The sequence below is a fragment of the Dromaius novaehollandiae genome, chromosome 11, assembly GCF_036370855.1.
Source record: "Dromaius novaehollandiae isolate bDroNov1 chromosome 11, bDroNov1.hap1, whole genome shotgun sequence".
Taxonomy (NCBI): Eukaryota; Metazoa; Chordata; class Aves; order Casuariiformes; family Dromaiidae; genus Dromaius; species Dromaius novaehollandiae.
Genome location: NC_088108.1, coordinates 21,462,894 through 21,476,845, shown reverse-complemented (window position 1 = coordinate 21,476,845; position 13,952 = coordinate 21,462,894). Strand labels below are relative to the sequence as shown.

The following is a 13,952-nucleotide window of genomic DNA, read 5'->3' as shown; positions in this document are numbered from 1 at the left end:
GTGTATGGTGAACCTTGCCCTGACTGAGGCAGAAAAGTGATAAGTCCTATCCCAAATACTCCTATCCTGAGGAGTTTAAGTTGTCACCTGCAGCACTTGGAGGTCTCCGGGGGAACAGGTGGTAGTTTTCCTCAGTAGTAATCTAGAGTTAAACACTTCAAGTGTGGGGTTGCCCGAAGAGCCCCAGTGGCTACAGGAATGGGAAACACAACCTGGCTAACCTGAGGGGTGATAAGAAGGAAAGAGGTGCAAGTAGCCTTCTGTGAAAACTACAGGATGCATCTCCCTTATGTTCTCTTACTACAGTTAGCTTCTATAACGTCGACATGAACTTTTCTCTTTTCTACAAAACTGAGAGAACTCCTGATTACTATGATGCAAGGAGCCTTGTTAAAAGCTGGGTGAGTTTGTTTTCTCATCCTTATTTATTTCTGAAAAGTGTCAGATGATGAGGACAGCTGGTATAAAATGCAAGCTTATAGGACAACACAGAAATAGGGGACCATGTAATAATACCATGGCATTTCATAGTTATGTTATCCAGCACATTTTAACAAGATAAAATAAAACTCATAAGGAAGGGGAAAGTGTAGACTTTTGCAAATATTTCTAGCCTTTTTCACTGGGATTTAGAATTTTGATGACAATTTCAAATTTACAAGCAGCTCTTGTTAACATATCAATACACCAAGTTAATACAAATGTTACTGTTTTCTTTCCAGTTTAATACCATATTTTCTGGAGATGAATTTGTCGTAACAAATTTTAAAGTCAGGTAAGCCTCTGGCTATACTGTGATATTACCTGAGAGAAACTGCAGTCAGGTTCCATATTCTCATTTCGCAAATGACCAGTCTGGTGACAATGGTGCAAACCAAATCCCCAGATCTATACAAATGTGAGCATTTGGAACATCAGTTGGGTTCATTTCACTTGAAAATATGTAACGTGCCTAATACAAAGGACGTACCTGCTGCCATACTGTGAACTCATCTCTGCCCACAGAATTTGGTTTATACAGAAAAGTTCAGGATAATGAAGATGAAAACCTTTGCCACTTCTGTGGATGTGTGAGCAAGGAGTCATGTGTGCTGGTGTATTCTGATATGCCATCCCAGCAATTCAGCAAGGGCATCCGTTGTCACTTCCAGGAGAGGGAAAGCAGAACAGAGCAATGGCATTCATTCACAGCATTCACATTAATACTGCTGAACACCTATTTCAACCATTGCACGTGAATGCAGAGGAAGTAAGGGGTCACGTGCTCACAGAGTGAAGGTCATAGATCCCTGTGGGCTGTCTAGTTTCTGTAAGTAGACATTGGCTCTTATCATGACAGTATCTAAGGAAAGAATATTATAGTCCCAAATCCCTTTTCAGAAGCAATGGTATTTTGCACAAAACTCCCATGTTGTATCTTTCAGCCCAACCCACCTATATATGTATCTGATCTGAGAGGGATATTTAGCAATTGTTAGACTGATAAAAGTGCCACTTGTACAGACTTTGAGAGACACTTGTATCATTTTTTGCATATTTTGACTTCCTGCTCTCTTCTCTGACTTCCCTAGTTACTGCTTGCTTTACAAATGACAACAATACAATAAAATATTGTACTATTTACATGAAGTGAATCAGATTCTGAAAACTTTAAGAGAAGGAGTAGAATGGGAAATAATGACTGGCTAAAAATGGATTCACTCTTGAATCTTCAGCCCCCATATAAAAATTATAATGCTTAAGTATATCCAAGGAGTTAACAGATGAAACATTTTTAAAAGTCTGAGTAAATGTAGCTCATCTGAAGAATAGGAAACATCATACAGACAATTCATACACTGATACAGTCTTTTATTGTTGAATAATTGATCTTTTAATGTAAGATGTTGTAGGGAGATGGAGTATGCTTAGAATATGCTTTCAAAGCTACTTTGCATCCCTCCTGCCTCTGCTGGGCAGGATGGGACTAGATGGACCATGTCAGAGTTACCATGGTCCTGTGGCAAGGGGAGCAGGTTGGGAGTTGTAGCCCACTGTCATGGATCCACAGATCTGTTACAGCACTTGTTCTTGGAGCTTTATGTAAATATATATGTGCTGAATTCAAGATGACTTCTCTGTTGCAAGGTCTGCCCCATTATGATCTATTCTGTTTTTCTTGCAGGGGTAATTCTCTACAAAGGACTGTCCGTAAGAGGGCTCGTGTATGTAATTTATTATTTTCCAATTCTAAAACTTACTTTTTCTTATCTTTACGTAGAGGATATAGTAGTTGCATGCTGCAAGACAGGAACTCTGAGATGGTGTAGTTTTGAGTCATTCTATGATCAAGGAAGGAAACCAAGTTTTACTGTAGCCAAATCAACCAGCTGGTCTCGTAATTTGTGGAGAAAGGCTGATTCTCATACCAAATTAACTCATAAATGGATTCAACGTGTCTGGAGAGAGCCCTTTGGATCTCATGCTCCTAGCTTTCGGTTTTCATTTGAAAGCAAAGGTTCTGTGTGCTTACAGAGGAGTTGATGGGGGAGCTGGAGAAATCAGGTCTGTAGCCAGGTTCTCCAGATACATTCTTTGGAGGCACAGGCAGAAGACCAGAGAACAGAGCAGCTTACCTGTCCAGCATTGCTGAATTATTTGTGTGCCACAGACCAGGACTGACAGAAGCCCATCTGCTGCAAAAGCTTCACAAACAAAGCTGTGCAAGTTACTGATTTTTCAGTTTGATATCTGAATTGGAAAGCAAACGCCCACACAAGGAAAGGCATCCCTCCACACAACAGTCCCCCAGCTGACCTTTGGTGTCTGTCAGATTGAATGATGATATTCCAAGGTAGTAGTGGAAGGGTTTCTCCTTAAAATAGAAAAACAAAAATTATTTTTCATTAGATGTGCCATATTCTACTTGACTAAACAGTGATTTTTTTTTAATATACTCAAGTAAAGCAAAGGAAAAGAGGGAAGAGATTTGTAAAACTGCTGCAGTAAAATACTGCTTTTAACTGGTATTTTTTGGTCTGAGCACTCAACTATGTGGGAGACTGGAGTTTGGTTCTTCTATTTGCCTGGATGTACTTCCATCCCTCATCTGCTCAATGCCATGAGGTGGTCTAAATGCTGATGCTACTGTGTTCTGTAGAAATTATTAAATATTGACCTTCAATCTGGTGGGTCTACCCCCATGTAAGTAATTGGGCTGGAGAGTCACTGTGTCTCAATAGATACTGAAATGTTCTGTGTAAGACAGAGGAATGCTGGATGTGCCAGGCACTATTTGCAAGAAGTCCACTTTGGAATAGCATGCTAGTGAACATACTCACTGTGCAATGTTAGATCTACTCTGCTGTCTGCATGATTCAGCATCAGTGTGCTGTTTTATCTTGACTAAATTTACCTCTGGAAGTACTGTGAAACAAAGGCTACTCTAGGTAGTCAAGTCCTAATATTAAAGCATTTAAAGCAATAAGCTGTATTTTAATGAGCATATTGACCTTCTGTTGTTGCTTTCCTTAAAATCCAATTACCTTTGAGTTCTATGATTCTAACCAGCTTCTAACTTTTTGTGTCCTGTTATGTGAACTGAAGATGAAGAGAGAGCAGCAGTCACAAAGGTAGGGCCCATGGTTATGAACTGGGTTTTCATAGTTCATACTGATTACATCAGAAAATCCTGCTCCCTGCTAACAGCCTGCTCATAAATCAGCTGAGGAGGGATTATACCCCTCCTTGATTGTTTTTGTTTCGGGGTTATTGAGGGGCCTTTAGTTGTCTAAAACAGAAAAGCACAGGTGGAATCGGACCCACAGAAATGCCTCACTCAGGGAAACTTATTTGAGTATCTGAGGTTTTCCATTTGTACCCCACCTCTCGGGAGCCTCAAAGTGCTTCCATGACAAGCCATGAGGCTTTGTGGTGCCCCATAAGAGCTGGCTGTGAAGAATGTCCTTCACTGGGGCCAGAAGAGGGAGTGGGAGAGAGTGTTTCTGGACAGCGACCAAGCAGTCTGCCAGGACGAATCCTGCACCTCTTCTGAAGAAAATCCTGATAGACTTCTGACCGTGCAATCCCCTGAGCCAGAAAAGGAAGGGAAGCTGGGTTCCCATCACCTTCAAAGGGATGTTAATGCTTTACCCCAAAAGCCAGACTGAGTGGGGAACAACTATGTAAAAACATGAGGGAGCTGGAACTACCTGAAACATCCCAGTCTTAAGAAAGTCTCCTACATCAGCCCTCAGTTAAATTAGAGGTCCATTAAGGTGATCCACCCACAATTGAGAGGGGGTTTCTTGCTTGTTCTGTCTGCCACGTCTGAAGCCACTCAAAGAGAGATACAGCCTTTCCAGACCTCCTTAAATCAATAAACATAGCTGTCCAGGAGATTAGCTCTTTTGAGAAGAAAAATCTGGAAGCCAGTGGAGACACTGAAAGGCAGTTAGTTAAATCTCTGTTTTCCAGAGAGCCTTGGAGTCTGCCACCTCTCTTTGGACACAGAGGTACTCTAAGTACCTCATCATTTTATGAATAGCTCACTCCAAAATTTAAAACATGGTTGAAAAGAGGCTTACTTGTGGCATAGGTATTCCTTTGCCAAGACAACATGATTAGGAAACCTTTTGAAGCATTTACCATGAAACTGTTAATAGACTCTTGTACCTGTATTCCCAATAAATTGTACTTCGTTAAGCATTTCCAGTGGTAAGGTACTAGTGCATGTAAGAAGTGACATTTGCCATAGGATCATGCTTATGGTGAAAAAAATATATCCTTAAATTATGCCTTAATTTTGTAGTTACTTGAAGTGTTACTAATACTGTGGTCTTGTTTATGTGTGTATTAAACTTGTAGCTATGTCTGTAAGGCCATTATAAAGGCCACATCACTCAAAACACAAGAACAGCAGAGTCTCAAGATAAAACAGCTGTTGAATGGCACTTATGAAGAAGGACTGTTATCATTGTATGTGAAACCTGAAAATGTGACTGTCAAGCCAATAGGTAATACTTGATTAAAACCTCATTGGAAATTCCATGCTTTGTAACTCTGGCTGCAAGTGTTTTATCAAATACAAACTTCATGGAGAGATTAGGGCTAGAAAATATCCCTAGAAGTATCTAGGCTGACCTCATCTGGTGCACAAGCTATAGAATGTCATGCAACAACATCAAGGTCAAAAACTCCAGTCCAGACAAGTGGCGGTAGGCTTAAGCTTGAATCCAGAACAGAGGCAGGTCTGAGCACCTTTGCAATGCCAGGAAGGTCAGGCTGATACAGCGGCAAGTCCATGAGCCCCTGCTCCTTGCCAGTGCCCCAGATCCTGGTTGTTGAGAGAGACCTGAACCAAACACTCCAACCAAACCTCTTGCAGGTGTTCTCTTAACTGGATCAAGCCTCTGATTGCAAATGATCTCCTTGTTGGTTTGGATACAATCCTTATCACTCCTTAAAATACAGAAGTAAGCCAGAGATAAGAAAGGACAGACTGTACCTGAAATTCAAACACACACTTGATGCCAAAGACTTACAGAAGATCAGCTACAGAGAACAAAACTACAAGCCTGGGGGAAAAGACATTGACTGGATAATGAAGGGCAGTCTGAGAGCATGTTCAGATAGATTAGAGAAGCCAGCTAGATCTACAGTCATTAAATACAGTTTGTGTTGCTGGGAAAACAGCACTTCTCCTGAAAGCTGACCTTGTCAAACAAAAGGGAAACAGGTCTTAGAACAGCAGACAAAATATTTAGGCAAAATATTTTCTTCCAGCCAGTAAAGTTGTGAGATACTCCTATCCAGCCTGCAAAAGAGGTACAGATTATAGCTCAGTCTCAGCTGGAAGAGATATTCGGAACACAGCTGGGTCCCTGGATGTCAGGAAAGTCTCCTTTTTGCCTATTAAATCTTTAAAAAGCTTTTGTGTATCTTGTCCTCAGCTCTGATGGATTGCCCAGAAAGCTTTTCACAAACGGCATACAAGGGGAATTATTCCTGGCCACTGACAAATCCAGCTACCAAAGCTGAGGTCAGCTGCAGCAAAAACCCTCTGCAGTCTGCTATGAGGAGTTGGTGAGTTAAGAGATCATCTCCTGTTGGTCCCTGCATGGGAAACAGCAGGGAGTGCAAGGTTTTATGTGATGGAAATCCAAATGGTAAAATCTGCATTGCCATGCCAAGAAAGATGGAAAATATACAGGGCCAAACCACATGGGCTGCAGGAAAAGGGAGTATTGCTTCATTTCCATCACCTGCAGTGAGTGCAAGTCAGGTTACTAGGAAGCTGGCTTTCTGCTCCGGAAGAGAGAGCAAATACACTAGCATGCTGTGCCATGCATCTATGGCTCTCTGCCCTGTGATGGCAGAATGTCACTGCTTTTAGATGTATCCCCAATTGCTCTGGTATTTGTGCTCTGCTCCCACTTTGCTAAATGAGCTCTACATCAGATCTGACTTGCAAGTCAGTTTTCAAAATTGGGTTAATTAATTACATTTTTAGCTACTTAAATGGGAAATACAGGGAACAATAATTAGTAGATTTTTTTAATGTAACAATGCACACACTGCTTTCATTTTTCAGTGCAATTGATATAGAGCTTGAACAAACTTTCTGGAAAAAACCAAACCTGACTGAATGTAAATTACTGGAAGAACTTCCAAATAATATTTTAGATCTTCAGGATGTCGCCATAACAGATGGTAAGGTACCAGTAACTTCAGTAATACAGTGAACGTGAATCAAAGTAAAATTAGTTACGCTCAGATAATGTACCTGTTGGACATCTGAAGAACTGAAGTGATAAGGTTGTGTTATGTGCATTCTACTTACTCAGTCATCTTAAATAGTTTTGATATAAGTGAATTTTACAATTGCTTCAGAATTCTCTAACTATCATTTTGAAGACTTAGTGTTTCAAATCCTACACTTAGATTTAGAACTAAGTAAATAACTGATGAATAATATGACAATTTTTGCCTGTTTACACTCTGTGGTTTGTCTGTTACCACATCAAAATAATTCTTGGTCTGTAGATCATGTACAAAGAAGCACAAATTAGTATATGTAATTTAAAAGTTCATGCTCTAATTCATGTAACCTATAAGATGACAGTTATTACCTGATTATATCTTTTTCTAAAACTATGCTGAACAGTGCAAGTTGTTTGAATGGTAAATAAAAACCATATTGCTCTTTATCTACCTACTCAGCAATGGCATTAATTATAGGTCATTAAAAGATATCTGCACTTACATACAGTCTCTTTGACTCTCAGGGTGTAAAACTCTGCTTGTATGAAAAATTTACAGAAGGATCATGAGATGATGAATGGCAAATACCAAATTTTCAAACTATAACATTCATAATTTGCTTTTGCTGACATACCAGTTAGGCAGCATTTGGGGAGAAAGGGGGCTTGTGTAATTTTGAACACTGAGATGTTCACACAAGTGCCTGTGAAAATGATCAAAGTTAAAACTGAGTAAGGATTCACAGATAATCTTCATAATACAAAGGAAGGTGTTAATAGTCTTATGAAAACTACATTGTTTTTTTCCTTTAAAATACAGACATATCCAAATTTTGCTTTGAAGTTTTTGCAATTTTCATTTACTTGTTGAGGGCTTACTGATTTTTTTAAGGTAATAATTTTGTAATAGATCAAAAGCATTACGACCATATGGAAAGAGAAGAGAAGCAAACTCCAACTCATTGCTCTAACAGAGATGTGTAGCTATATAGCTAGACATGTAGCTATGCCACATAAATCATCTGTATTTTTTTTTCAGAGAATGCAGAAGATGTTGTGCAGCATATTTTGTATCTTTTGCCAGATGCAAAACTGGATATGGAAGAAACAGAAATCATTACAAGTAAAATTTCTGATATAGTAAGGATTGCAGATATAAGTGTGACACTTGCAGAGGCTATATTAAACGTACTCCACAATATTTTGCTGCAAGAAACAGACAATCAGAGCATTAGAAAAATGACCAATAGGTAAGTGCAGAAGTGGCTTCCTAATCTAAAATGGCACCATGGAGTGATTCATGCTTTTTGGCTGTTACACGGGCACTGCAAGAGTTAGTAATTTCCCTACTTGTGTCTTAAACACGTTTGTGTTCTTAGCAATAGCAATTGTTTACTGTGTTGTCAAAGGTGCTTTCACCAGAATCAGTTCTGTAGAATCTGCCTTCACAAAGGTGGTTCTCTATGGTGATCTCAGCCTAGAGGCAAATCAGGGAGAGGGAGCTAGCTACCATCTCATGTTAGAAGTGACCTTTCCAGCTCAGCAAGGAGGTCTGTGGGCAGGGCAGCCTGGAGACACACATCTGTTCTACCAGCACACCTGACTGGAGTGCTGTACCTGTGCTGATAAAGATTTTTCAAAAATAGATAAACTCCAAATGTTAGACTCAAAAGTCCAGTGTTAGCCTCCACAGTCTGCATTTAGGATACCAAGGCCATTATGTGTTTCTCATACATATTAAAATCAAGGTTGCTGGGTACCTTTAAAAAACCTCTGTCTCATTTGAGATCTTAAAGGTGATTCAACTTCAGCTACCTACTTTTGAGAAGTCTGGCTTCTGTTGATGAGCAGAGCACTGCTCAGAAAATTAGTGTCAACCTTTACAAAGGCAAATGCATGTAAACAGTTTACCCATTTCTAATTTGGGCAAGGCAGCTTACCCACTTCTCACTGCACAGCTTTAAACTCCAAATAGGGGAGATTATCCTCCTTTGCACTGACCAACCCAACACTCCCACAGGATTAGAGATGCTGTGTTCAACATCTTCTGCTCACTCTAATTTTAAAGACTGTGCCTATCTGCAGTTCACTCAGTTTCAGTTAACATAAAACAGTATTTTAATAAAAATATTAAAAGCAAGAAAAATGAACCTTCCACTCAGTTCTAGGGGGGATTGAATATGCAACAGCCCAGCTATTGTACCGGACAAGTATGCATTACATTTTCAAACCTGGGAGCCTGCAAGGAAGAGAAGCCAAAAATAGCTCATAAAATCTGCCAGAGAAAAAGCATTGAGTAGCATCGTGATCCTTTTGGCTGTGTTCTCTCTTCAAAGTCTACTGCACTGCAGTGTGTGGAGTGGGGGCTGTGATGGCTGCCAGCACTCAACACCTCTGCCTTCTCAAATAGGCTACAGGTTGTTTTTTTGTTTTTAAGTGAAATACCCATTTGGGATGAGGATGATATTCCAATGCAAATATAGACTCTGGATTCCTGATCCTTAGTGGAGATGCAGTTGCTACCCACAAGCTGTAATAAAAATGACTTTAAAATTTTTATGAACAGGAGAATCATGGGCATTTTAGTTTTCTCACAAACCAGACTTTATTAAAAAAAAACAACAGCATGAGCAAGTACTGTGATGATACCTGACACGTTTTAGCATGATACTCTGACAACAGCTATGACCCTGCTTCTCTCAGGCCTCAGCAGAAATTTTAGATTCCCAGATGATTTGGGGAAGTTAAACTTGAGACTTTGCAGCTCTAGGGCTACTGTGGCTGAAAGGATCCTAGGGGAGTCCTCATCCATCTGGGACTGACAGTGCAGGAAGCTAACACCATAAGTTAACACTAGACCGAAGGAGGACAGGAAGGTTTTCCTTTAGACTGTCAGGACCAGCTCTCTCTTACACATTTTCCACAGAGTATTTTCCCTTCTTGCATAGCACTGAATAGCCTTGAGGGCTGCCAAACAAGAAGTGAATCTGTCTCTGACTCTGAATACCCATGAGGATTAAACAACCCTAATTTGCTGCTTCCTTTGGATTCCAGCCTCTACTCTCTACTTAGGAAAAAAATACTGAGAGAAGTGCCCCGAAAGGCTGTGAAATCTCTGTCCTTGGAGATATTCAGAGCTTGATGGGACAAGGACCTGAGCAACCTGACCTGTCTTTAAAGTATGCCCTCCTGGGAGGAGTGTGAGGGGTGGGAGAACTGGAATACAGCTCTCCAGAGGAAGTCCCTTCCAGTCTAAATTATTCTATGACTCTATGATGTTTTATCAGAGGGTACAATTAGATGATTGCAAATAATCAAATTAACATGTTCTACAAGTTACTTCCTTTCAGACGGAATGTGGTGTTTGTATGTGAATTTTGACTCAAGTCTTCCCAGAACTACCTCATGTTGTCCCCCAAATGCTCCAGAGATGATTCAGTCTAACCTGTTTTACTTTGACTTGCAATAGACCAGGACTGGCTCTCCACGAGGGGGAGGGTATCTTCCAACTGACAGAGTTTTAACTTACTGAGATGTGTTAACTCAATCACTCGTGATCATCTAACCGTATGCCAAACAGAAAGCTATCTAGCCCAAATTGGGCCCATTCTGCTCTAGTGAGTGCTCTTTGTGATCATAAATTACAGCAGAAAATTTTTAGTTGATTTTCTCCTGATTGCACATTATGAAGCTAGGAGAACATTTCAAGAGATTTATCTTTTTCTTGCTGTTACTCTTGGTAAAGTATCCTGAAGACAACTGAGGAGATAGGCTATAAGATGACTTACACAGGAAGAAATGTGTCAGTCGTAACCACTTCCCTGGCTTTGGTGGTGATGCGTCCAGATCCCAGTGTATTTGAAGGAGTGGCCTTTGGTGTTACCTCATATGAGAGGGGCCTGAATCTCAAGGTGAGAGCAAAGTATCACCTCAGGTACCATTGACTATAACAGACAATGCCTGCTGCAGGTGTGTGCTGTTGTGTATTTAACCAGAGGAAGACAGTTCTGAGCCTGTTATCTCTTTCCTGCAGATCAATATTCAAGAAAACCCTTTCAAAACAGCCTTGGCCTCTGTATTTTTCCCAAAATCACTGAAGAAATTCTTAGAGATCGAGTACTCTGACCCAGAAAAGCATTCACAGATCCAGTTTAATTTTTTTGGCACGACTTCACTCTTTGCGGTAACTTTGATTCTTAACGAATGCTAACATAGTAGTAATTGGTTCAGCTGTTCTTCTTAATGTATACAGAAGAAAGATCCCAATAGTGTAATCTATTCTGGGCACATTTAACATCAGACTGATGGAGTACTAAGAAATCTGCAGGGAAAATGTACTCAAGCAGTGAAACCTTCTCTATAGTAGTGATGTTCTGAGAGGTGTCTATAGACCTGAGACTTGTTTCCATTTTCTGTAACTGGTGTTATTCCACTACTTCTGTTCTGTAGGAAAACAGCACACCCTAATCTTCCTTTGTCAGTAAGCTCTTGCTTCAGGAACATGCTTAGTACATGCGAAATATCATGAAACAAATTGCAAGACTAACCGCTCTATTAAAATAATAGCAACACTGATATGCAGCATTTAGGTCTACTCCAGGATTTGCTAGGGCCTAATACTCTGGCAGGGGTTAATGTAATTTAAAAGGGGAGACATTTCTTCTTCTCCATGGTAGGATGAACATACAGTATGTTGAGCAACGCTTTTTCACACAGAAGATGTGTTCACAATTGCATCCACTGTCCTATGAGCTAAATGATACACAACTGCATGTTTGATGTACTGAAATGGTTATATAGCTTTCACAATCCAGCTGGTGCACCTGCAAGTGAGTTCTGCTTTAGCTAATGTGAAGACTGTCCCTGAATTTGCTACTAACTACACTTTCTAATGAAGTAACAAATAGCTAAATTACACCAGACATCCCATGGTATTTAGCTGATCTCCATTTCCAAGAAATACAATTTTAAAAATGAAAAAGCAAAGAGCTGGATTGCTGGTAACTTAAATGTCTTGGAATCTTTCTCATGTGTGTATTTTTCCATTACAGGATGATAGTTTAAAGACAAAGAGGCTGAATACTTATGTTGTGAGTGCCAGTATTGAAAATGCATCCATTCAGAACCTCAGTGAGCCTGTGAATATTTTTCTTCAGCACATAGATCAAAATACGGTAGGATATGTTCATTTAATCAGGGACTTGTTGAAATAGAACTTATTTCACTTAGCCTTAAAATAAACTGGCAACAGGACAGATAAGCTTAAGACATTTTGCTGACTGACCTCTCCAACAGGTACCAACCAAAAGATTGACAGGCCACACAGATATTTGTGGTCTGTTTAATTCCTGCAAGTTGGTAAAGTTTGTGTCTCCACTCTAAAACCATGCTTAGAAGCAAGGAACATTTTCATTGTTTCCTTGTTTGATCTGGGCAATTTTTTTCTAGGAATAGTTTATTTGCTGAAAATGGCAGTTTGGGTTTGACTGAAATGATTTACAATTGCTCTAACAGGAGTAAATTTCAGAAGAATTCAAAACATTGCATAAATGTTTTCAAAATTATATTTGTTTTGCTTTGTTTCAGAATGGTGTTTCAGGACTAAAATTTATCTCAAAGTATTTTTAAATGCGCATGGGCCCAACTTGTTGACTGGGTTCTGCCTTAACATTTTTGTGTTGCAAGGGTTTATGATGCAGTCTCCACACAAATACATCGCAAACCTAGGGCAGAACAAAATTATTTAATAAGGTGAATTTGATTAGATCTCAAGTTAATGAGAGCTTGAAAATTCTGCTTTTATAGCAATATGCTCTTTCCACTTCATTCTAGCAAATGATGCATGCCCTGAAATTTTGTCTAGATAGTCCTCTCTCTTCCGTCATTCTTACTTCACCAGACCATCTGGCACTTCTCAGATTTATTCCTCAATCTTTTAAAACATCCTAATTAAATATTTAATGAGATATCTTCCTAACCTGCATCTTTGGCTTTCTGCCTAATTATATTTGCCAGTCTACAGATCACAAGTCTTAACAGTGTATCTGTTATGGTCATTTCCTGTAAACTCTGCCTTCTCAGACTTCATTAAATAATAAAAGAAAATGAATCTGTGCCTTGGGAAAGTTTGCGGTAGCAGTATGAGTAATAAACTAGAACGTCCCCAATAGCAAACACTGCGATGAATACCCACTAAATCTATTCTGTTGTTTGAAACATACAGGCAAGCTTTATCTTCTCCTACATTTCTTCCCCACTTGGTTTCAGAATGGTAGTTAGCAGAAAAACTGAAATTCTGAAGTAATGTTAAGATTTTTTTTTATTTGTGTAAAATCTCAGGTTGTTACTCTAAGTCCTAGTGATAAGTTTTGAATTACACAATAATTAGGTATGACATCTCAGGTACCACATGAAGCCAATGAGATCAGATACAGGAATCAATCTAGGCTGGACAACTTGTCAGGTTTTCTGCATTAACAGATAATAAATGAAGTATAGAAATACTAGTAAAAATGGAAAAATCACTGGCCGCCAGGATATCCCTTGGGAAGGGGTAGGCAAAAATTGGGAGCCTCTGCAAATTTTCAGAGCTGTGGATGAGATCGCTGGTATTCCAGTAGGTTCTCAAAGACCAACTGCCTCTACACTGCTCCATCTTCAGTAACCTACAGACCCTCTGCAGCACCACCAAGCAAACAGTCACAGAGGCCAGACTCCCCTCGTTCCTTGGTGGGCTTTTTTGTCAAGCAATGCAGAGGAAGTTAACTCCAACTGCCTTAGTTATAAATCCTGATTAGATTTGAAGTGTAGACAGTGTACAGCCATAACGAATAAATGTCACAGTCTCCTTTTTCTCTGCTTTCAGGGTAATAGAAAAGTGCACTGCGTCTTTTGGGACTTTCTGAAGAACAGTAAGTGTTATTTACAGAGCTGCCATACCTGCTCTGTCATCAGCTTCGCAGAGCCTTTAGCTCCTTGACATACGGTTTGAAACTGAGTCTCTCCTGTTCAGACTGGGCTGTTCTGTCTTGCTGATTTCTCTTGATATCGATACTCAGTAATCAGTATTATTACTAGGAGAGGCTTGTCTGGCATTATGTATAATGGTGCATCAACATGAATATGGAAGAGTCAGTCTAAGAAAAAAGTAGAAATGCAATGAAACATCAGATGACTTCTCACAGTTACTTCAGGGACGCGATTGAGGACTTT

At 39.7% G+C, this 13,952-nt stretch overlaps 1 protein-coding gene across 2 annotated transcripts in view; it reads left to right on the top strand.

The window, feature by feature from the left end:
- The window catches only part of ADGRG4 (adhesion G protein-coupled receptor G4), a 41,091-nt gene that overhangs the window by 16,417 nt on the left and 10,722 nt on the right, over window positions 1-13,952 (top strand). For both annotated transcript variants that reach the window (XM_026110923.2, XM_026110922.2), the window contains exons 5-16: window positions 307-401; window positions 723-775; window positions 2,165-2,204; window positions 3,586-3,611; window positions 4,846-4,994; window positions 5,931-6,063; window positions 6,572-6,690; window positions 7,780-7,990; window positions 10,486-10,651; window positions 10,774-10,923; window positions 11,792-11,914; window positions 13,606-13,651. In XM_026110923.2, the coding sequence (XP_025966708.2) occupies window positions 307-401; window positions 723-775; window positions 2,165-2,204; window positions 3,586-3,611; window positions 4,846-4,994; window positions 5,931-6,063; window positions 6,572-6,690; window positions 7,780-7,990; window positions 10,486-10,651; window positions 10,774-10,923; window positions 11,792-11,914; window positions 13,606-13,651 (1,311 nt within the window). The remainder of the gene's footprint in view (window positions 1-306; window positions 402-722; window positions 776-2,164; window positions 2,205-3,585; window positions 3,612-4,845; window positions 4,995-5,930; window positions 6,064-6,571; window positions 6,691-7,779; window positions 7,991-10,485; window positions 10,652-10,773; window positions 10,924-11,791; window positions 11,915-13,605; window positions 13,652-13,952) is intronic.